Below are 24432 nucleotides of genomic sequence, written 5' to 3'. Positions count from 1 at the left end.
GGACAAATACACGCCGACTTGACAATTCTAATCAGCAAAACACTACTCACAGTCACTCTCAAGATGAATTCATGAACATGTGATTTATCTATTTGTTGTTTCTACCATTATTATTTTTTTACCAAATTTTCTTATTGTTTTTATTTATTTGTATTTATTTATAAAATGAATAGTATGTTTTGTTCATTAGTGCGCGTTGTTCCAAAGCACTTTCCTGGTTGATGGGATCCTCACTGACCTTAAGTAAAGCTGATTCCGAAGTTGAGGTTTGGAGCCAACCGCTTTTAGCCGCTGGTAACCTTCCACCACTTTGCTAATAAGCCAAGTGCATTCAGTCACTCTCTTACTCAGATACTTTGTCGCGGCTGCAGCTCGTAGCGCGTTTTGTGACGCTCCTTGACAGCTCAAACAAAGCTGGGCCCCGAAGCGAGCGCCATCTGCTGGATTGCTGAGCCAAGTGATTTGTAGACGGTGTGAGTCGAAGAGCTGTGGTGAGACTTTATTTTGAGGGGGAGAAAGCCAAACACAAGGCACTCGCTCAAATCTCGCATCATATGGGTTCATGGATCCTAGAGTGCAGGACCTGGTGATCACATCGCAGACGGTGCTGAGTGCAGCCTGTTTTCAACGCTCACAGGCAGAAATGCAATGAGGCCACCTTGGAGTGCAACCAGATGGCCAACGTGGCGCCATGTTGGTTGGAGGATGGGTTGATGCTTCAGTTCAGTCAGCTCATCATACTTCTCGACGCTTGTTTGAAATCACAGAATACTCAGCAAGTTGGCCAGTCGGCCTGAGGCCTTCAGCGAAGTTATAATGTTTGACTGGCTGCATCTCTGTGACCTGATCATCTGCCCAATGTGGCGAAATCTCTGGAGAAAAGATGCATCACATAATGGCCCTTGAAATGAATGACAGACACTCATTCAGATCAAATGCCTGCCTTTATTCTTAGTCCTTCAGCAGCAAAAATAAAAAGTGAGAAATAAGTTAACAGTGTTTCATCAGGATCATCACAGCATCACTTAATGTTACCGTGGCAGCTGTCTTTGTTGGGGGAGGGCATGCACAGACAGGGGGCGGAGCTAAGCGCTACACAATCGATATAAAAACATGACGTCTCATTTTTGTGGTGGTAGTGGAGGGGCTAGAACGACACTTTCTGTACACCTCATATTTACAGGACATCACACAGAGGTGACGATGTAGGAGCCCCGCTCACCACCGCCCTCTCCTGGTTTCGGATCGCGCTTCTTTGTGACAGGGGTGGGAATGAGTGAGGGGCGGCCTGACGCAGCGGACGATGGGGTGGCAGGTGTGGTGACACCTACAGGAGGGGAGGCTTCAGCTCCGCTTTTACGGGGACTGGGTGTGTAGTTGAAGGGGCTCACACGGGCAGCCACAGTTGCACCGCGCTGAGCCTGTGGGGGACGCTGCTGCTGCTGCTGGCGCTCTGTGGGTAGTGGTTTGTCCAAACTCTCGCAGCTTCGTCGGAGGTTTAGGTTGGAGGAGGAAGAGGAGGTGGAGGACGATACCTTGCCGGAGGCGGGGCTGTCAATAACAGGTGGGGCAATTGTAGCAGTGGGGGACTGGATAGAGCAAGAAGATGCAGAACGAGGGTTGTTGACAGGACAGTCTTCCAGGCGCACCCACACATCCTCAGAGCTTCGCCCGACCTCGGCGCTAGCCTTTGTCTTCTTCCAAGTTCCTTTAGACCTGCCCGTGGAGTCTTCCTCACTCCGGCCCTTCTCACTCGACTCAGAAGATGCTGAAAGCACAGAGGAAGAACTTCCTGTCCTTTTCCATGTACCTACACGAGGTAACGATGTGGAGTGTTTGCCAACATGTCCTCCACTGCTGTTTTCCCGCTTCCATGTGCCAGTGCGGCTGAAACGCGACGTCGCCTCCTGTGGCCGTGAAGGGCTTTCAGAGTGGGATCGGTTGACCTGGTGTTTACTAGTCATCACTGGCAGAGAAGCGTCTGGGCTAGATAGTGGCTCTGGTGCTGGTGAGGTTCCTGTTGAGTCCTCCAGCTTCCTCTTAAGCGTCGGGCTGGGGGTCTCCTTGATGAAGGTTGACTGCCGAGTAAGTGTCGGCTTTTCAGGCTCTGCCTTCTGCTTTTTTGGAGGCGTGGCAATCTTGGACGCCGACTCACTGCGGGCCAGTCCTGCAGCTGGGCTTCTCTGGTTGTGTTTGTTGGTTCTGGCAGATGATGAGGAAGAGCCACTTCCTGGAGATGCAGAGCGTGGGAGTTGGGACAACTTTACACCCTTCTGAAAGGTTGTGGAAGAGCGAGACGGAGTGGACTCCCGCGAGGAGCCACCCCCTCCATCACTGCTTCCAGGAGCTTTCGGGCCAGCGGCTGGCCTTGGTTTGCTCCGCCCTCTGGCTGCAGACTCCGTCCGAGGCTTGCCTGTGATGAGACTTCTGTACACCTTTTTCCCGCCACGAACAGATTTGCACTCCTCTTCATCCTCTTCCTCCTTCTTCTTGCGCATTTCCAGAGTGCTGCGCTCTGATGGCTTCAGGATTTTGGCTCCTTTCTTGGGGCCTTCCTCCTTCTTCTCAACCTCATCCACCTCCTGACTTGTAGGCGGGAGGCGAAATGGGGAGCCCACTGACATAAGCGACAACACTGAGTCCGAGTCTGAGGAAGGTTGCCGAGACAGCGAACAGGCAGCAGCAGCAGCATGAAGGCTGCTGACGATAGAGTTAGCTCCCTCCTGGATTGCCTTCCAATCAAATGACTCAGAATCTGGGGAGGTTGGGCTCTGTGTCTCCTCCAGCAGCTCCTTTTCAGCCAGAATACTGTCATCTGTGAGTGTCATTGGGACAGGGGGACACATGGAGACATTTGGTGGGGCAGACGCAACTAGAGGAAGGGCAGGAACAGACGGTGAAACAGGTTGGGGGTCAGAGACAGCAGGAGATGTAGAGCCAGCGAGGGGGGGAACAGCAGAGGCCGTTGGGGTCTGGATCACAGAGGGGGAATTTGTGGCCACCACATGCGTCGTGGGCACAGGATGAACGGTAGGAACTGTCGAGTGAGAGGTTGCCTTCTTTTTCTTCTTGGGCATGGCAGAGCTGATGCACTCCTGCAGGAGGTCATCTTCCGAGTCAATGCTCAGTGAGCTGAGGGAGGAGTTTCTGGAGAAGCACACGGGGGTATCTTCAACGTGAAAAGCCTTGGGCGCGTAGACTCCAGTGGGCCGCTGTTTGGGATCTGTCTGGTTGGGCGGGCGCATTTTCTGTTCTGGGTCTTCCACTTTGACCTCCAACTTGAGTGGGGGTGGAGCAAACTCCTTGTTATTGTTCTCCTGGTCAATGTCACTCAGTGAACTGAGAGAGGAATTTCGGGAGAAGCAAACAGGTGTGTCTTCGATGGAAAACTTTTGCTGCTCATCCACAGGCGGGTGGCTACCCACGTGCTTGGTTCTTGGTGAAACAGCTGCCAACTGCTGCTTTTTTTTGTCTTCTTTCGCTTTCCTTCCCTCTTCATCTTTGTGCCCGCCTCGACCCTCACAAGCCTCGTCTTCGTCAAAGTCCAATGAGCTGAGCGAGTCGTTGCGAGAGAAGCAACAGGGAGTGCCTTCAATGGGGGTATAGTGATGTGGGGAGTCGAAGGCAAAACCTGGTTTCATTTTCACCACAGCGCCATAGCCTGGCCGCTGTGGCATTGGCTTCACGGGGGAAGTTGGCTTCTTCTTCTGTGGACCTAACTGGGGAGCGACCAGTGGGGGAAGAGAAGGAGAGGGTTGTGGAGGTTGCAGGACTTCATCAGAGGATTTGCTTGGTTTACGTGCTTTGGGTTTCGGCATTGCAGCACTAATGCACTCAGCCAGAATATCATCACCATTCTCTCCTTCTGGGTTCCCAACCTGCCCCCTCAATGCTACAGAACCAACTGATGAAACTACTGCCACTTCGTTGGGTGGAGATTCAATGGTGAGGTCACTGAGGGAGGTTGCTGTAGAAAAGTTGAGCGGCGTATCTTCCACGCAATAAACCCGTGGCGTCTCTTCCAGGGGCGGAGCTTCCTTCCTGCTCTGAGATTGACTGCGACTCTGCGGCGGAAATAACTTGTAAACTGGCAGTTGACTCGGTTTTCGGGGCACGGCTTGCTGCTGTTTCTTGTGTTTCTGCGATGACTTGGGCATAGCCATATGGATACACGCTTCCAGGATTTCATTGTCATCATCATCATCAGAATCGTCCAATAATTCTTTGTTCGAAACCTCCTTCCTGGAGTCATCTTTGCCACCTTCCACATTCTTTTTTTCAGCACTAATAAAGGGCTCATCCATAGTGATTGCACTCAAACTAGAGGCTCTAGAAAAGCCGTGCGGTGTGCTCTCAGTAGCAAAATGCAATATTACATCAGCACTACTCTCCTCCGCCTCCTCCTGCCGTTGCTCCTCCACCTTAACTGGCGTCTCTAGATTCATCTTAAGGTCAGGCGGTGGCAAAGGAGGAGTCTTTGCACGACTTGGAGGCATGGTTTGGCCAGGGCTGTCTGGCAGGTCACTAGGACTGACCACTCCGCTGGGCTCACCGCTGCAGGGCTCACTTGAGCGGACGGATGACGCTATGGAGGAGGTGCTAAAGCTGTCCAAAGAGCTTACAGAAGTACAGCGACTGAACATCAGTGGCGTCTCCTGAGCATAAGGCTGCTCTGGCGGGCTCTTTGGGGTGCGACTGCCAGGCGTGGTTACATGGTGGTGGTGGTGTGTGTGCCCATGATGGTGGTGAGTTCGTCGACCCCGTGATGATTGGGCAGCAGTAGCGGTTTGACTTTCCACCTCCTTCTGCTGCCGGGAATCTTTCTCAGTGACAGGAAGTGTTGGGTAGTCATTCCCACCTCGACTCGAGGCAGCACCTCTCCTTTTTCTGCCAATTCCATCCTCCTCTTCGGACGAAGAAAGAGGTGACAGTGAACTACCTCTGGAGAAGCAGATGGGAGTGTCCTCCACACAGTATGTCTGAGTCGACTCCTGGTTGCTCTTTGGCATACCTCGATTGGTTGGGGGAGGCGCGGGGCGGGACTTGCTGGCAGATGAGGGCACTGGGGAAGCAAAGGTGGGGGGCGTGTTTTCCTCAGTTTTAAACAAAGGTTTGTGACTGGAGTCATACTTAAGGCTGTAGTCAATAGGCTGCTCATGGTGTGCCTCTGTGCTGTAGGCTGTTGTTGCCGTGGCAGCATAGTGAGATTGTGAACCACTTGGGACGTGATTTGTGGCTGAATCAGCCCCTCCGTTTCTTAGCCTCAACCGGACCTCCTGCTCATCCTCCTCGTCACGGTGACTGGGGCTCTGTCTCCCAGAATTTAGCTGTTCATCAGAGTACTTAAGGCTGTAGTTGATGGGTGTGTCTAGCTCTGCCCCGTCATCATCAGCCATGTGGTTTGCGCTGCGAATCTTGTGGGCGAGGTCTGCGGGATACTTTCTGTAGACGCAGCAACGACTCTCTTCTGGTGAGTAAACTGGTTCGGTGGACGGCTTGTTTTTGCCTCGATTCCCGTAGCCATCCGCACTAGTCACACTGTTCAGGCTGTCGCTGGAGGCTCGCACACTGGGACGCGCATAAGCCACTGCCTGCTCACTTCGCTTTGGCACTTCTGCATGTTTTGGGCTTGACAGCACTGGTGTATTAGTATATGAGCGCGTGGCAGGCATTCCACCACTAGCGCAGCCTCGCCCCTTTCTGCCAGCAGCCTTGGGGCTGAGGTTGTCGATGTTGTCGAAGGTCTCAGAAAGCTGTTGTGCATCCAACTCCTCAATCAATGCCTTCTGTTTACGGGCATGCAGTGACGGCGCACCAACACCAGGTGACACAACATTGGCGTCCTTGTAGCGAGCTGGTCGATTGGCCATTAGGTTACGTAATGCTGCAGCGCTGCCCATGGCAATCATCTTGTGGCGGGAGTGGATTAAATTCCGCAGCATTCCCACGGCACCTAGCTCCCACAAGGCTTCCTGGTCCTTGGCGTCGCGTGCCGACAAGTTCCAGAGTGTACCGCAGGCATTGGACACTATGGTTAGACTATGAGACTTCAGGTGCTGCAGGAGCGTGGGGAGGCAACCGTGTTCTCTTAGGATCTGCCTGTTAAACACGGACATAAAGAGCATCAGCACCCCATTCAGTGGCATCATAGGAAGCCGTTTAACATCAAAATGTTGCTACACCTGTGCGCTTCGTTTGTGGCGATGAGACTGGACACATTGCGTAGTATACCACCACCGCTCTCGATTATGGCAAGGGTATTGGTGTGGCTGCGATGACTCAGCGTCGCCACAAGGAACGCCAGCGCTCCCTCCACCACACAGATGTCAGCCTTATTCTCCGTGCAGTGGGCTGACAGGTTCCAAAGTGCGCTCAGTACAGACTTCAACGTCGACTCCTGACGGGCGGATTGAATGAGGAAAAAGATTCCAAGACTATCCAGAACCTTGTCGACTTACCTTCTGGACCTCCAGAGCACAGCCCATGAGTGCCCCAACGCTGCCAACCTCACGAAGCGTCTTCTTACTGTTGACATCAGCGCGCCACGACAGATTTCTGAGAACACTAGCGATTACCTGGACACAACAAGGAAATGAGTAAGAGAAAAAAGGTCAAATGCAGCACTGGGCTTTGCTTCACACACCTGTTGCAAATCCTCGCTCTCCGACTTGAGCTGGGCCACCATGGCTCTCATGCAGCCCTTCATGGAGCACAGCGTCGCCTGAAATGGAGGTACGTTTGTGATGGGTTACATGCCAACCTTGATCAATCTTAGCAATGTATTCTTACCTTGTTAGCCACATCTCCAAATGTGAGATTTGTGAGTGCCATGCCCGAGTAGCGGCGCAGTGTAATGCTGTAGTGGTCACTGCTGAGTCCAAACATCTCACAGTCAACTTGGAGAAGCTCAGCCACCGCTTGCAGACCACCTGACCCACAGAAGTCATGTGAGAGTACAGTTGTCAGTCTCAGGCTTACACATACTGTAGCCCATCTGGCTGACTCACTTTTCAGTCTATTTTTATGATACAAACAGGAACCACAGCCTTCCCAACCCCATGATTATTATATTGACAATGACAATAAAAAGGTTGGTTTTAACTCATGAAAAATAAATGGCCAACCTGCAGCTATCTCATCCGGTTCATCTTTTCATGTGTCCGCCTGAAAGAATGACAAGCTCTGCGAGCAACAGACCTACCCTTATTATGCCGTTTCTTTTGGGATTTTTCTGTTAAAAACGCGCCACAATCAAGTCCACTGTGATGCTTGTTGTCTTTTCTGAATGTTTTAATGTTCCCACTTTGTTTTAATACACAGGTATACCCGAGAGTTCATTTAAAAAAGACCATTAATCTGTAGGCATGTTGGCTCGCATTTCATATTCAATTCATACCCAAATACACACAAATCCACCAGTTGTTCTACGTCAAGAACAGTCAAGTCACTACGACTTAAATTGGTTGGAAAAAATTTTCACGTAGTCACTCCTCAAGGAGCAGCCCAAGGTACGAGGGTAAAATAAATAATTTCAGGTTCAAACTACCTCACATCTATCTATCTCATGAAATTACATGATAAAATATGTGGGTTTTTGGTTCTCACAGTCAAAATGGCTCCCGACCCCTGTTCTACAGTGTTGTTACACTTCAACCGCAGGCCTCACCCACCCCATCAGACCACATCACAGACCACCTTGACTAATGGAGTTTTTGTGGAAAACCCTGAGCAGTCTAGTCTAGAAGTAGCACTCACCCAGCTCGTTCATCGCATGTCGGTGTTCCTCATCGAAGGAAAGCTTCATCAGGACGCAAACAGCGGGACAGATCTGGTGGTCCACCGGCGACGGCACTGCAACATGGGGCACTTTGTTCAACATCACTGTACTGTGAAGGAATGTCTCCTGACACCACTCACTGGGGTTGTCCTCCTGGTCTATGCCACGCTCATGATTTTCCTGCCAGCTCCAGCAGGCCTCGCAGTAGTGGCGCACTTGTTCCAGCAGGTGGAGCACCCTGATTTCTCGTCTGCCTCGCTTGTCATCTGGTTGACTGTGCACAATGTTGTGTAAAGCAGCAGACGCCCGAGCTCGTGCTTCTTTGCTGCCACGAGAATTACCTTTTCACAGAGGGGAAAGCAACATGAGCTAAATGGGATATGAGAACCTTTCATCAGGGTAGAACATGTGGGGACCTAGTAACAGTGAGTCTTTGTCGTTGCCATGTAGCAGCTGGATGAGCAGCGGGAGACAGCCGGACTGACGCATGGCAATGCACGAGTCCTGTGAACTGGACATGGCCAGCAGTGTGCGAGACATATCATCCTTGTCATGAGTCCCAAGCATGGATAAGAGACTGTACACCATCTCCACCTGGAGGGGCAGAAAGAAAGCATTAGGAAGCATCCTGAGAACCAGTACATGAGTACAAACTCGTTCAAGCTTCTTTGTCTCTTTCTGGGTCTTAGGGTTCAAACACAAATGGAACAACCTAGATAGACCAACCTTGGTTCCCAGGTGGCTGGTGATTCTTCGGGGAACAGAGTAGCTGCTCTCACTGGCAGAATCAAGAATGCTGCTCGAACTAGGAAGACTAGTGCACAGTCCAGTGCCATCACTTTGAGCCTGAACTGGTTCCACCTGCAGGGTTAGAACCGAATTTAAAAAGGTATATTTCTGCTATTCAGAGAGCTCTACAGCGTTAGCTAGACGAAACCTAAAAAGAATTTAAAAAAAAAATCAAACAAAAAGAGCCATTTTTGTAACACTTGCTGCTCTATCAATGCAAAAGTGACCTTTTGCAAGCAAGGTGGCCTTAACCAGACTTAACAAAAACTTAAACCAGACATTACACAAATAAATAATTCCCCACATTTAGACACACTGCCTGCACAATCTTTGAGTGCTATCATGACATCATACACATTTCAGGGAGAACTTATCACAACCCTTCTCATTCCAAATTACACATTTTTCAATCTCTGAAGAATTAGATGACTTCGAGACAGAAGCATCAGCCGCCATAATTTGTTACCAACAGCCCCCCTCCGGGGACCTTGATGACAAGGGGAGATTTATTACCTGCAGCCGAGCACCGAAGTTCTGGATGTCTTTCTCGATCTGCTGTATCCGAGATACTCGAGTCTGAAATACAAACGTATGAGCCAATGGAAAGCACATTACAACACCTCTGGGTCGGAACAAAGGAAGGCAGCTATCAAACTACTAAGAGCAATGGGCTAGAGCCAGGACAGTCTGAACTTGTCTGACTCACCTGTGCTCTGCGCTCCATCTCCTGACATGATCCCAGTTGCTCCTCCATCGCTGAGCGGATTTGTCTTGCCTCAAACTCCAACTGACGCCGACTCATGTCAGTCTGTAGAGTGAACTACAACAAGAAGAAAAGTGTCAGCAGCAGCGGACGAACAACTGGCCACGGTTCACCAACAACGATCATGTGAGGCAATTACCAGCAAAATAAGGACACCGTGTGCCCCTGCTCTTCCTGTTCTATTTCTGAGTTCCACTCAGTGTCCAAGTTCAGGCATAAGCCCCTCCAGCTTGTGTCTAGAAAACTTCTAACACTACAGATCAAGGAGTCCTCCTAGAGGTTTGTGACCTTTAGCACCATCCGACCTGGCTGTTCCCCTGTACAGAACATTGAGGTCCATCAACCAGCACAGAAGCTGCAGGACCTTGTACCCAGTTGTACAGTATTACTAGTCAGTGGTTTAAGTGAGTGACTTACGGTGTGTTACAGGTTACATTACTTAAATATATTACAATGCAATAATTCGAAGAAAATTCTACATACAAGTTTGAGTCCCACAGAAACCTGCCTACAAATTGGGCGCACAAAGGGCATTGTGCACCTGTTATTTCAACTACTGATTGAACTTTATTTTAGACTTCAGAAGCATTTCTCGCCTTGCAAAATGGAGATGGCTGAGTGTGCATGTTTGTAAGTTTACATTTTCGGTGAGTGGCAGGCTGTCGATCCTCTTGGTCAGGTTCTGGAGCTGAGCGTAGTACCAGTCCTTCTCCTTCTCCTCCTTTTCCAATTCCTCCAATAAGAGTGAGCTACAGCACCGCAACAGAAATAGCAGAGTTACTGGTCTGTTGTAACGCTGAAGGTCAGCCAGGTTTCTGGTGACGAGTACAGGAGAAGGCTGGCGCACTAGATATGCTGACCAGGAGTTCTAATCCTAAATACCAGGCAGGAGTTTGCGATGGAGATTCAGAGTAATGTACTCGCAATCACATATATTAAGATGTAGTTTAAAGACACAGTTGTAGTGATGAGTAGCAATAGTACCGTTCCTTCTCGAGCTCCTCAAGGCAACGGTCATGTCCACCTTCTCGGTTGACTGATAAGACTCCTCTTCTGGGCGCAGCAACAGTGGTGGAAGGAGCACTTCCAGTTGCACCTGCAGGAGTTCCAAGACCAGACGAGGACGAACTGGATGAGGATGAAGGAGGTACAGGAGGTCTTGACCGGGATCTCAAAGTTGCAGGATCAAGGGTCAAATCTGTAAAGAGATTGTACACTTAAGTTATGCACCCCAGACCAAGCGTAAAGTAGATTCAAAAGGTGGTGTCATGCAACCTTGATATGGAAATTCAGCAGAACTATTTTACCCATGTGAGAGGAATAATTAAACTAACCAATACACTTGATAACAAGACATTTTAATATCAGGCCCTTAATGCGTCAAAACGCAAGATTTATACATACATTTATTATTTTTACCTTTTTTTGATCACAGGATTTGAATGGACACATGTCTCCCTAGATCTCCGTTGTACGAGGAATCTCTAGACAACGTAACCTTCCCTGGGTGACCAGACCAGGAGCATGTCCTGAGTGCGAGGTAGCAACACCCACCCACATGACTACCAAATCAGTTTACGGCACTGATGCTGAGCTAACTCAGCAGCAATCATGGCAAAGGCAGCCTAAGAAGAGAAACCATGAATCTAACAGAGAACCGAGAACGAATGAAGAGTTCAGATGCTGAAATGACAGTGTTTGTACTGGTCTTGCAGGGGTGTAAGAAAATATTAATAGGCTCAAATATTGCGATACCGCAATACCCCGGTATATATATATATATATATATAAAATGTGTTTTCTTTTTGCACATTAGAGTTATTTTGTCGGGAGCAATTCATTCCTCTGTTGGGCTGCAAAATTGAACTGAAAGTCAAACTGGACTGACTTCACAACAAAGATGTTTTCATGCTGATATATTGTACTATTCATTTCCCCCTTAAAATGATGGGTATTATTACAATATGTGATACCTCGTATCACAAGATACCTGTAAACAAGCACCATGGACTAGTAAGTCATTCTTTGTGTTTTTCTTTCTTCTTTGTCTTTGGTGTGTTATCAAATGTGGGGACCGTATTTTTGAGAAGCTAACAAACGTGTCAGCTACTCCTTTTATTGTGTTTAGTATCGTGTTGATATAGCCAGCAAAATGCTCTGACTGGCGACTAACGTCCATGGCTAATGTGCACAAGCATTCAACAGACGGAATAAAAGAGTTTAGCCGATTCCCAGTCATTAGTGCTGATGAACTGTCTTGCTTTGGACAAGCCTAACATGTTCTATCAAAACGGTGTTCCTGCAGCTGACGCAGACATGCTGCTCTGCAGACTTGCACCAAGTTGCTGAGATACGCGACCACCATCAAGATTTCAAATATAAATTCAAAAAATGGTCACACTCTGGAGGCCTGATGTATTTTGTGAATGTGACTAATAAACACCTTAGATGTTGAATAACAGATGTCTTTAGTTTGTGAGAGTATTTTAAATTCAATGAATACATTAATAAAATTGAATGTTGAATGTATTCATTCAATTCGAAAATACTGTACATAACAAACCTAGAACAACCAATATTGTTTTTTTCTCATAAGTTGTTTTTCAGTTGTTAAAACGGATTAAAAACATTTGCTATTTACATCCACTTGAAAAGTGACATTTCACATGGTGTTATCTTAACTTATACGTCACCAAGCAGTGGTTCATTTTGTGGCTCAGAGTGGCTTTTAATTTGGTGAGAAACAAGCCCAGCCTTTGAATGATGAAGTCTGTCGGCCTTGGTACTAGACTCTTTAATCGAGTCTGTTTTCTCACCTTTAAGTCTGTCCTTTAATGCGTCTCCAGATTCTTCCTCCATGTTTCCCTGCAGTTGTTTCAGAACTTCCTGTAAGAAGATGTTCACACAAATCTTAGTTTAATACGGTACAAATCAAGTCACACTGATCTACTGACTTAAAAATTCTGCATTGTAAACACAAGTAAAGATTGTAGTGGCAGAAAAATGTTTTTGGACACCCTTTAAATTTGGAGACGGTCTATATCTTCTGGTTAGAAGAACCGGCTTACATGCTCACTGACACCAATAGTTGTTATGCAACGGTACGGCATTTCTCCTCCAATACTGAAGCAGAAGAGTTCTTTGGATTGCATGATAATGGTGCACCGACAGGATCTACCTCTGCGGATGTCACAAAGCCTTGTTTCCGGTTGTGTCATTGTGCAGCACCACGGTGACTTTGATTCACTAGGAACTAGTTTTAAAGGTATTTGGATTAGATTAGACATTACTGTAGTAATTCAACTTTGTTGGCGAATATGATCATTTCATACACCACATTTATGCATTGCTTCAGAGGCTTGTCACAATGCATCAATATCGTCTTACACTTGAATCAAAGACATCTTGTTATACTAAAAGTCACATGGGTTGAACACCATGGTCGTGGTTGTCAGATCCTGTGCGGTCTAGCCTGTATTTGACCAGAATTAAACACAAAATCACTATGTATTGATTTGAGGCAGATTCCAAACATGAACATGACCAGCAGTGTTTGTCCCTCTACCAGCTCAGGTCACTTCACTAATCTTGCTTCAACAAACAGTTCATTCATGTGTGCTCTGTAATCATAAACTCAACCTCACATATTATTCTGAGAGCCTTCTGAAGTAGAATCAGAGGTCCTATATTACTTGGGTAGGTGTTCCTCCACACCTCCACCCCGTTCACATTCAAATAGAATGTGCTAGTTGTTTCACAATCCATATATCCACCTGCAACCAAAACATGTAAATATACATTTCTTGTGATTCTGAGGTTACAGTATGCAAGTAAGACATCCAGACTGTACAATGACCAAACGTTCATGTTTATGAATATGAAACAAATAATGCAACCATGAGATATGCACATATGGCCACTCAAGCTCTCTGTAAAATTATGACAGAACTGATTTGTGACATTACAGACCTTCATATTGGATGCTTCAGTCTCCAGTTTAGTAAGGTGGTTCGAGTTGTCTTGCAGCTCCTGTCGCAGGTTTGAGTTTTCCATCTTCAGCACCTCCACCTGCCTCAACAGCTGATCGTATGATGCGGCCGCCATAATGGAGAACACAAAACTGACCTGAGTAGACACAGTGATCACGTCAGTCTGGTAGCAGGACCTGGACCTGAGCAGAGGCTCTGTACAGGAAACACATTAGCTCATGATTTGATATCCAAGTCTTCATGCCAATGTGTGGCAGAGTAGTGCTTTAGGTCTTATGTGGAGACTTTCTCCAGTACATACGTGAAAGGGGCCCACTCCACCACTTGGAGCAGCACACTTAAGTGACAATGTGATTCTCTCGTGGACAGAGAAAGGATTGATCATGGACCTGAACAAAATCAGGTCACAAAAGAACTTCCTCAGTTCTGAAAAAAAAGACCAATACCAGGCCTCTATCTAATATAAACCAATGACCAGAACCAGCCCTTGACCAAATATACGCTACCAACCAGGACTACAAAAAGATCAGAATCAGACCAAGACCCAGATACAGACAAAAATGCCTAAACCCAAATATAATGCAGATAAATCATTGTCAGACCTACACTTGAGACCAGAGCAAACCATCTCCATCATTTCTCCATCATCTCTGCCTCCCACCCCTCCCCCCCTTCATCCCAACAGATACCAGAACGACAGACAATAGCAGAAACCAGCCAGACCCTGAGTCCCTCTGACCCCTTCCAGCAGCTCCTCTGGATACATGCAGACTGCTCCTCAGATGCCTCAGAGAGAGGCGGCTTAGGGAAGAGCTGGAGGCCGGTAGAGGAACAGAAAGAGAGAAAATGGAGGCTCACCCCATCGCTGTCTCCTCCATCAGCTCCTCTCTGAGTCTGACTGATCAGCTGACTCACGGAAGCCAATCACAGCTCAGAGAGAGAAGGGCTGAAGGGAGGGGTCACCCCTCCTTCTCCCAGGATGCACTGGTGATACTGCAGGCTGACACACACAAACACACGCGCACACAGGAGTACCAGTTAAAGTACCAGTAATGTCAGTGGAATTACTTTAATTTTTTGTTTATTTTTATTTATGACTCAAACATGTTGTTTGAATTGCTGTTCAATTCACAGGAGCAACTTTGTTGTTGAACATTTGAATTCGTCTGGTGAACCACAACATGTGATTTCAGTTTCTTCAGAAACTTGGGCGATTGAAAGTAGAGGTGAAAATCACATGAATGACTCATGTGAATCATTCATATAAATATAGTGTGTATGTATTTGTGTGCATTAATGGATTATGGACTTCTTGATTGATTCTCTACAAATTTGTGTCATCCTCACAGGATTTGCTGAAACAATGAACAGAGGGGAAAACGTCCACCTTTTTAAAAAAAATATGAACACGCAGACTGTGCAGGTGAATGAACTGGCATGTTCTAACAGTAATAAACCAGTTTTAGCTCTGTTTCCTTTCTTATTGTCTCTATTGTTGGTTGTGTATTGAAAAAAAAATAAACTTGACATCAGTGCAGGACGAGGAAGGAAATGAGAAAAACAGGAAATCCTGCCAACAGGAAAAATCTCATCCTGAAAACAAATTTACAACTGTTTACAACTAAATAGACGGTCAATATTCATTATATCTAAGAGATATACAAATAGAGAAGACAACATTATAATTTATTTATACAGCACTTCTCGAACACTGTCAAAATGCTGCTTCATCTATCTGCTAAATTCAGCAAAATTAAACAAACCGGATGTAGTAGCAATAATACAAAAAGGCCTATGAAATTACATATCTAATGAAAAACTAAATGAGTGACACTGGGCAGAAGTGTGAAGCCCAACAACATGTATATGATTAATTTATGCGCAAAATGCTACAATTATACTACATAATAACACATTATATGGTGATTAACGTTTTTTCTTATTACGGATCAATAGTTAAATATATGTTATTCATATGAATGTATGCATGATTTCATAATATGTATGCCTGGCTTCCAGGGAAGAATTGTTTATATATTATAGGGCTGCAACTAATGATTATTTTAAGAATCAAATCATCAGTTGATTTTTTTTTACTATATCGATGAATCAGACAAAAAATAAATTTTAAATGCTATAATTTCCTCTGTTATTCAATATGAGAACTGATTGCGAACAAATCTGGGAATGGAGCTTTGCTTCTTAAACAACTTTGAGCTGTTAATAGAATTAAAAATAAAATTAACTAATGACAATAATAATTAGCCTATAGTCTATATTTGGAAGATGTGAAACATCCATGTATATGCTCATTGTGTTATTATTGTTGTTATCATTAAGTGTACAGAAAGAACAATGAATAATTTGTTTTAAAAGAGAGGCACAAAGAGCGATATACAAACCAGACATTTTATTTCATTGATTTAAGACTTCGTTTTATTAGATCGAGTCATGCGTCTGAGCATGAGGAGAGTCACTCGTGTCTTCCCACTGATAAGCTGCAGTGTGGCTCACTCTTTGTGCTGTGGCTGGGAGCCGACAAAGATTAAGCTGAGATTAAAGACTTCGAAGTCTTTCAATGTACTGCGAATTAGCTTGGACCTAAAATACATAAAGACTAGAAATTGGGACCGTTATGGGGAAGGCTATCACCTTCGTCACCCTCACACACATGGTCAGCATCACAGCTTCACAGGAACAGAGTTCAGAGTCTGAACTTATTTTAAAGTGAAAACGACTGTGTATGTGAACAACTGCCAAAGCTCAAACGGCTCCGCGGATGCAGAAATCAAGGTCCACTGACGTCATCAGCTCTTCCGCATGTCAGCAAGCAGACGAACACCATATAAACGGTCATTAAATCTGTAAAACGTGTTATAGAAACAGCACAAAACTTTGGTCACACCATAGAATGATGCAGCCCTAGTATTTGTTCATAGATTAATATTGTCCAACGGTCCATGCACCAAGCCAGCCACCAGTGTTACGGCAGCCTCTCGACTGAGTCCAAATCTCTACTGTGGGATAAGATGTACTATTTATATTCCACGGTGCTGAAATGTTTACAAGAGAGGTTTTGTGCTGCTCTCCTATTCAATGCTGCCATAAGACTGCTATGGGGTGCTACATAACACACTTGGCATCTCGAGACTGAAGGCTGATACAGGCGTTTGATTGGCAATAAAAGGCATAGAACGGCATACAACGATCACATACTTTCGCATGGAAATTGGCAGATCATGAATAGTGGTTGACTGATCGGACCATCACAATTTTTTAAAATGTAAGGCTACTCTATTTGTGTGAGACTAGATTAGGGTCGAACGATATATTGTTACTGTATATATATATTCTTATATGGAAAATTAAAAATATTCACGATATTGGCATCACAAAAATTTGTCGTTGCCACCTGGGAAGGACTGCAGCGAGTGAGAAAGACACTCACACAGACAAAGCTTACGACATCACACAAAGGGTTACCCCTGGAGTTGGTTGTGTGAAATACTTTTACCTACTAGTAATGCAGCACTCCTGCCTCCCTGCTAACTTTTATCACTTACAGTTTCCCTATAATATAGTTATCGGTGCACAGAGGATGGAATCACAGTCACACTCCACCCCATCCTGTACCACCTGGATGCCAAGAACACCTCATTGATCTCATCTTAGCCTTTACTGCCATCATCCCGCAAAAGCTTGTGGAAAACTTATGGTCAATGAGTATCGACACCGAAATATGCAACTGCAAACAGGATGGGAACAAGAACGTCCAGCCTTATCACCTTGAACATTAGGTGCCCCCTACAGGGTTTTGTTCGCTGTACGGACTCCCACACCACCAACAAGAGAATCGAGTTTGCTGACAACACAACAGTCAGACATGAAAGACGAGGATGAGACGGCATGGTGGAGGTGCAGCAGCTGACACAGCAGCATCAAATTCCTCTGTCTACATCTAGCACAGGAACCACTGTATAATTCTCCACAAACACTGCCACCATCACCAAGAAGGCCAAGCAGCGACCTTATCCACTCAGGAAACTAAGGAAGCTGCGACTCCCCACCTGACCACCTTTTACAAGGGCATGATGGAGAACATCCCAGACTACTACACCAGCGCCTGGTTTGGCAGCTGTATGGAGCGCGATAGGTGACATCTGAGCAGGGGGCCGCTCTCCATTTGCTTACAGACATCTACAGTGAGCAAGGTATCCACAGGGCTGTGGCCATCCTCAAGGACCCTGTTCACCCCTCTCACTGCTGCCTCCGGAAAAAGAGGCCATGAAGCATCCGCTGCAGGACTCGCAGTCTCCTGACTACAGTACTTTTACCCCCAGGCTCCAAGTCCTTTGAACTCAGACTCTGATACACTCGCACTTCTGTACAATTACTAAGCCAATGTGACTGATTCTGGTTTTCACTGCTTTGATTTCATTCCCCTCAATTTTACTTTACATCAGCTTTTGACAAAAGACATTTGAACCTTGGCCGCACACGAGGCGTCTTGTTGGTACGACCCTCCACAGCCACAGGACCAGTGGTACCCGCTGCTAGTCATTGTGCTTCATTTACAGTATAACAAAACACGCTAACCACACAAAAGCTGTGGCACAAATGTCACTGCAGTGTAATGCGACGACAGTACAAGTGCTGACACAACGGTGAGGTAAAGATGTCCTCCAGTAGTTTGACAAGAGTTTAGTGCAGCGCCAGAACTATTAATTCAAGAACAGGAGTCTAGCTTGAATTCCGAGACATTAGCAGCGCTAGCCGGCAGCGACGCCAGGCTGTTGACACACAGCTCCTTTGTTATCATGGCTGGAATGCACATTCACCGAACCTTTCACGAAAAGCAGCGCCACTAGATCGGGCCCCGCGACGAACCAGCACCGCAGCTGCGACAGCAACAAACAGTTAGCAAGACGCCTAGCTGTGTTAGCTTACCTTACCGTTGACAAGAAAAGTTCCTTTCAGCGGTCAGAGGGTCCCATAAACATCAGGCCACCGGCTCCAGTCACCCGATGACTAGCCTACACCATGGAACTACGTGTGGTACGACTATGGTCGTAGAGAAGACGCAAAGTATAGTTTTACAAGTCCAGAACTTTATTTTGTTCTTCGTCCGCCATCTTACCTTCGCTGTCTGCCTCGCCCCGCCCCCTCTGTCTCTCCTCATGTTCTTGGCCTCCTCATCTTTGCACTCCTGTCGCCCGACCTTCCATTCTGTCTCTGTCCCGACTCTCTTTGGCTCCGTCTATCTTCCACGTCACATTCTTGGTCATCCTTTCTTTTTCTTTCTGTGTCCATCTTGCTTTCATCCTGCCTGTCTCTTTCGTTCATTCTCTCTCGTTTTCCATACTCCTGTCTCTCTTTTTGTCCTGTAAAACATTTGTCATATTTTGTCCTATTTGTCTCCATCTTTATTTCCTCCCGCTTTGGTCCTCTCTCTTTAGGACCATCTTTCACTTTCTTGCTCATCTTGTCTCTCTCGTCCTGCCCGTCTCCCTCATACGTCTTGTCTCTTTCATCCCATTTTTCATCCTATGGTAGTCCTGTTTTTCATTTCAACAGTACCTGATGAGAAAGTTCATGATGTTAGACCAATGTTAGCTGTGGAACAAGACCACCATTAGATCTGCCTCCATCCAACTGGAGCAGCACTTGTACTCAATGCCCTTCTGAGACCCGGGAGACTAGTGTGGGCGTCGCCCGTTTGGTCAGGTGCTGTGAAGTCGAGGCAACTCAACAACAAACCAGGTGCATGCAGATCAGTCCGCTGCCGCGCCCAGAGTTAAAACTTTTATTGTGGCAAATCCAAGTTGAACTGTGATTGGCCAGTCCAGACAACAGATGAGTGGTACAAAAGAACAAATTAAAAAAAAAAAAATTAAAACAGTAAGAAAAAACCCAGGGGCTCGTCCGACAGGAAGTGATGTCATCAACCCAGCCCAATGTGGCTATGACCTATAACCTAGAGCTAACACACTCATACAGTTCTGAAATGTTTAACACACTGTGCGTTTGATGAGTTCAGGGTCATGAAATGTAACACAATACTGAGTTGTTTTTCCACGGCAACAGCCTTTTGTTTGTCACTACCAGCTGAACAATGACTCAGCACTTCATTTTTACAAGTCACAACTCACACATAATCGAGGTGAAATGTTTTTTAACAAATTAAAATCTTCTGAAATGTATGGACAAAAGTTCATGGTTGTCACGGTAACAGCTACCACCAACTTCAACGATTCAAAGAGCAGTTACAGTTCACAGTTTCATCGTCCCCTCTGTCAGGTCACCAATTGACTCCACGATCAAACGCGTCCCATTGCTTTTAACGTCTGGTAACAAGAGGTCACATGACAGACAGGCAGCATTCGGATTGGACAGCTGAACACAAAGAAGGTCCAGCATGTTGCGTAGAAACAAGAGCAGCATTTTAAAACAAAAACACACTAACAGACGATTTCTCCTTGTAACATTTTGGCCAACAAGCATTCTGACTGCTGGTCGTTCCTTAATAAAGTTAGCACCAAAAAGAACATAAATAGATAAAAACACACACACACACACACACAAACATGCCACTCGCTCGCTCACACGCACTAAAAACAAGTATCAGTCTGTTCCCAAGAGTTGTCACGGTAACTACACATCCAAGATCTCCTCTGCGGTGCCTCCACAGCGGAGACGGTACCGCCCCGTCCTCCAGCTGATGGTTGGGTCCCACAATGCCGACAGGAAGATTTGAACTGCCATCGACTCCCTGATGAACCAGGCCACAGCAAAGTCCAGCTTGGAGAAGCACAGAGCGCCGCCCTGCAGGACGACCAAGTTAGTGATAACTGAGGATCGACCTCAACTGCAGAATCTTTTTAAAACAGATGTGTAACCTGAACTCCTGTGAGCTGGATGTAGTCAGCGATGAACCAGGCCAGACAGTGGCACATGAAGAAGACCATCATGTCCCACCTGACACACACACACACGCAAACATACACACACAGTTGATGGAAGGCTCCAGGGACAGCGCTGCAGGAGTGGGCGGAGCTCTTACCGAAACACATAATGGACCGCCCAGCCTATGATGAGACTTGCCAGAAAGCACTCGGACACTGGCTCCAATACCGTTCCAGGAAGCATATTGATCCTCAGCTTAGTCCACCTGCCGGGCAGACGCGGAGTTAAAACGGTCTGATACGCGACAGCTGCACAGAAGCACTTTCATGTCCTTGGGTCACCTGATCATGCGGGACTGAAACTGGCCAATCGAATAAGAGCCGGAGTTCTGAAGTGCCACCTGTGTCGCCATGGAGAACTTCCACCCTCTAAGTGGAAAGAAAGAGAGTTACCCCCGGGGTCTACACAGCACCAGCAGCAACATCCGTGTCAGCATGCACCTGTCAGCGATCGCCTTGGCCATGAAGTAGTCCTCAGCAATATACTGGGCAAACGCCACCAGCCCACCGGCCTGGTCCAGAACCTCTTTCCTCATGAGACAAGACATGCCAGTGACACACTTGATTCCTGTTACATTGGCCGAAATGTAGGAACGAGGGTGGGAGGTACCAAAGTACACCTGCCGGGTATAGTGTATCATGTTACAGTCTATAGTTATCAATAATGATAAAAATCAAAGATCATCATCCTGCACCTGCTCTAGTGTGGCAGCAAAGCCCTGGCGATCAGCCACATACGGCAGCCCGTGAACCAGACCAACCTTCTCCGTCATCTGATTGGTCATGTCAGTCAGAGTGTCGGGCTTCACTGTCAAGAGACACAGCAGGTGTTAGCAAGCAGCACTGACGCCAACAGCGCCAGAAGCCGTCCTGCCACAGACCTCGGATGCCGCTGTCACAGATCCAGACCAGACTGTACTTGGCTCCTTCGTACCCAGGCATCAGGTTGTTGATCTTTGGGTTTATCCCAACCTTCTTTCCACCTGCAAACCAGTGAGATAGACAGTGTCAGAGACCAGTCAGGAACCAAGACGTAAGACCAGAAATGGGCGAGTCACAGTAAGAACAGACACAGTCTCAATCAAAGACCGACTCAAACCCTCCCCGAGTCAAACAAAATCAAGGCCTAGATACTTCACGTGACTTTAAAGGTAGTAAAAAGTATTTAACAACGCTGCTCTGACAGTACCCAAGAAGAGCCCCTTCCTTATATCTTTTTAACTATTTCAGATCATCAAACAGGCTTAAATGAGTCAACGTTAACACAAGCAGACACCAAATGCACTTTTAAAGATTTTTATTATTATGGAAATCAAAATCCAAATTAGAGGGGCACACACTGGGTTCGTGGTTAACGCTCACGGCAAGAAGGCTGCAGGTTCAGGAAGCAGGTCGAAGCTTGAGGTAACCTCAGTCCTCGTGCTTGAGTATATTCTGGTTTTGTTGGATGTCATTGAGTCCTCTAAATTGTCTGTAGGTGTGAGCATGTGTGTGAATGGTTGTGGGTCAGCCTGGCGAACTGTAGAAGGGAGATTAGTGGGGAGAGGCTCAAACCTCCCCGTGACTCACAAAAAAGCAGTAGTACGATGAATGATGAAAAAGAAATCTAAACCTAACCTGTAGCTCTGTGACTCCAGCCAACCACAAGCCGGGAACCTTCTGACTCCATAGAAGAACAAGAACATAGCACCCCTCATCCAAGAGGTCTCAAAAACCCAGAGAAGTGCAAGGCTCACCTGCCTCTGTGGAGGACATTGTTCAGGACTCCACCATGAGCAAGAGACAAATGTGGCCTTGTGGCAAAGTTCCACTGCTGAGCAAGATCCCTTAGACCTCAGTGCTCAAGCTGAATCACTTCACACAGGTTAGGTTGGATTTTGTTCCTTTATAATTGAAACCTTCATCTAAGATGGTATTTTTGTTTACTTGCATTTTCTTTCACTGATACTTAAAAATGTTTGACCATCCAAAGTATTTAAGACAAACATGAAAAAAGAACATCAGGAAGTGGGCATGAAGACTGTTGAGGGTCCGAGCTGGCTGAACAATCTGACATAACTGTGAGTGACCACACTGATACCGGACGTGCACGGGGCACCTTCCAACTTCAGATGATCCAGAAATCATTGTGCCCCTGGGAGATGGTGTCATCATGAGTGACATCATGAGATCACAGGTCTGTCTGCTCCCAGGCAACTTATCATGGGGACTGGGGTTCATTAACAGATCATCAGAGGGGGTTGGGGGGTTGACTTGTAGGACAATGTAGAAGTTAATGAATCATCTTGTTGTTCTGTGTGTTTGTGAAGCACATTTTAGCATCACTCAAAGGAGTGTTGCAATGTGACGAAAGAAGATCAGATACGATGAAGAAATCCTCATGGTCTGACCACAGTCTGAAAACTCTTCACAACAGAACCACGCTGATGCAATGAGTCAGAGATTTATGTTAAAATCAATAAAGAGAGTTTGGTGCTCCTACGCTCGGCCCTCTGCCTCTTCTTGACAGTAGCAGCGTTCTGAGGTTCTCATCTCACGACTCACACATGGACACTTGCTCTGACTAAGAGCCTCTGGGTGCTTTTTGAGAGGGACGCAACCCTGGCCGTTGAGTATGCGAGTCAGAAGCCAGGACTGCAGAGAAGTGTTTCTCACCTGTGAAAAGACGTGCGTCCACGTTTGGATATTTCCCCAGAAGTTTCTTACAAACATCAACAGCTGGGTCGTCATGGTCTTGTACGCACAGCAGAATCTCAAACTGGAAAAAAAGGGTGAGGTTAGTGTACAGACTAGTGCGTGGGGGGAAAATGACTTTTACCTTTGGGTAGTCTAGGGTGAAGAAAGTCTCCAGGTTGGAGATCAGGTTTGGGTCGACACCCTTCAGAGGCTTGAGGAGTGAAACACCCAAGTGAACGAATGACGGTTTGACCTCTGACCTCTTACGGTGGAGATGGAGCCTCCTGGAGGGTTAGACAGGGGTGTGCAACATCATCAGTCAAATCCATGTCCAGATGCCACCATCACCACCATCATCATCATCATCATCATCATCATCATCAGACCTGTCTGCTCCATGGTTCAGGCATCATCTAATTGCGGTGCTAGCTATGCGGTTCAAGTCCAAGTGCTGATGCCTGGATGCTAGGATGGGGGATCACTAGCCAGCCAGTCAGTCAGTCAGTCAGTCAGTCAGACAGACAGTCAGGAGAGCCCTAATCTACACTGTCAATCCTCAGGACTGTCCCGGGTCTCCTCCCAGGCCTTAGATGGGACACCTTAACCCTCGCTCTGTTTTCGACGCATGAATGACCGGGTGTTCCCTAATCTCGGGTGAGAGGGCAGCAGGACACCGCCCCAGCACCTGACTAAGCGTCACGCTACCTATAGCCGGTGAAGGAGCCGCCGACAGAGTGGACCAGCGTCGTTAGCCAATTAGCTTAGCTTTTACTTACACATAGAAAATGGACATGAGATGCATCAGCCAGAGGACGCCGAACAGAATGAAGCCAAACCCAGCCATCGCCTGCATCGCGACCTCCAGCAGCTCCATGGTGCCGATCGGGGCCTCCGAGCTGGTCGCCGTCGTCCGCGATCACACACGGTCAGAAGCGACCGTCCTCGGAGCAATCAAAGAGGCCGTGGTGAAGAGGGGGGGGAGTCGCCTCAGGCCACGGATCCGGGTGCCGCCGAGAGAGGTCCGGGAGCGGAGGGCGCGGGGACCAGCCGCGCTATGCTTCTTTAGGAGTAGGGGGGTGGGGGTCTCGGAGTCAGCAGACCGGCCGACGGACGGTCAGCTGACTAATCGGGGGAAGGGCGGGGGCGGCACGGAAACCTTCGTGCCTGTTTACTTCAAAGTAAAAGACTGAAGTGCTCACGGGTGTTCCTCTGACTGATGACGGCCCAGTTTGGTTCGTTTCCCTTTGTACATTGGAAGGTTAATAAACACAGGGTTTTAGACTGTGTCGTTGAACACATGGGCGGTAACTTTAGGATTATTCTGTCACTCATGTGCGCTTCTGTTCCCTTCAATGGACAAAGGGCTAGATGTGATAGCTTGTCCACTCATTCAGCAACTCGGAAGGAACGGACAAGGTGGGCTCTGTCGTGTACCCTAAGCATTTACGTGAGTCCAACTGTAGCTTCCGGTGTCGG

General features: G+C 47.1%; 2 protein-coding genes across 6 annotated transcripts; both read right to left on the bottom strand.

Moving 5' to 3' along the window:
- Nucleotides 1-896: 896 nt before the first annotated feature.
- On the bottom strand, nt 897-18967 carry apc (APC regulator of WNT signaling pathway). 5 transcript variants are annotated; one of them, XM_053873972.1, is made up of 17 exons: nt 18456-18967; nt 18266-18379; nt 13299-13454; nt 12146-12215; nt 10314-10527; nt 9970-10078; nt 9273-9386; nt 9080-9142; nt 8504-8638; nt 8194-8371; nt 7918-8118; nt 7756-7851; nt 6790-6929; nt 6644-6721; nt 6459-6575; nt 6183-6397; nt 897-6099 (listed from the first exon to the last, which is right to left on the bottom strand). In XM_053873972.1, exons 3-17 carry the CDS (start codon nt 13431-13433, stop codon nt 1188-1190), a joined length of 6777 nt encoding a protein of 2258 aa, XP_053729947.1. In that variant the 5' UTR covers nt 13434-13454; nt 18266-18379; nt 18456-18967; the 3' UTR covers nt 897-1187. The 5 variants fall into 5 exon arrangements, with proteins under 5 accessions (XP_053729947.1, XP_053729949.1, XP_053729945.1 ...); XM_053873974.1 differs by having other exon boundaries at nt 18271-18379; XM_053873970.1 differs by having other exon boundaries at nt 18266-18489.
- Nucleotides 18968-19107: 140 nt separating this feature from the next.
- ugcg (UDP-glucose ceramide glucosyltransferase) lies at nt 19108-24416 on the bottom strand. Its single transcript, XM_053874068.1, has 10 exons — nt 23733-24416; nt 23099-23240; nt 22936-23038; nt 21162-21263; nt 20976-21088; nt 20722-20900; nt 20563-20649; nt 20379-20486; nt 20215-20293; nt 19108-20140 (listed from the first exon to the last, which is right to left on the bottom strand). Exons 1-10 carry the CDS (start codon nt 23828-23830, stop codon nt 19970-19972), a joined length of 1182 nt encoding a protein of 393 aa, XP_053730043.1. The 5' UTR covers nt 23831-24416; the 3' UTR covers nt 19108-19969.
- Nucleotides 24417-24432: the final 16 nt, after the last annotated feature.

The sequence above is a fragment of the Synchiropus splendidus genome, chromosome 8 (assembly GCF_027744825.2).
Source record: "Synchiropus splendidus isolate RoL2022-P1 chromosome 8, RoL_Sspl_1.0, whole genome shotgun sequence".
NCBI lineage: Eukaryota > Metazoa > Chordata > Actinopteri > Syngnathiformes > Callionymidae > Synchiropus > Synchiropus splendidus.
Note: the sequence above shows the minus strand (reverse complement) of the source record. Positions and strands in the feature narration are given on the sequence as shown.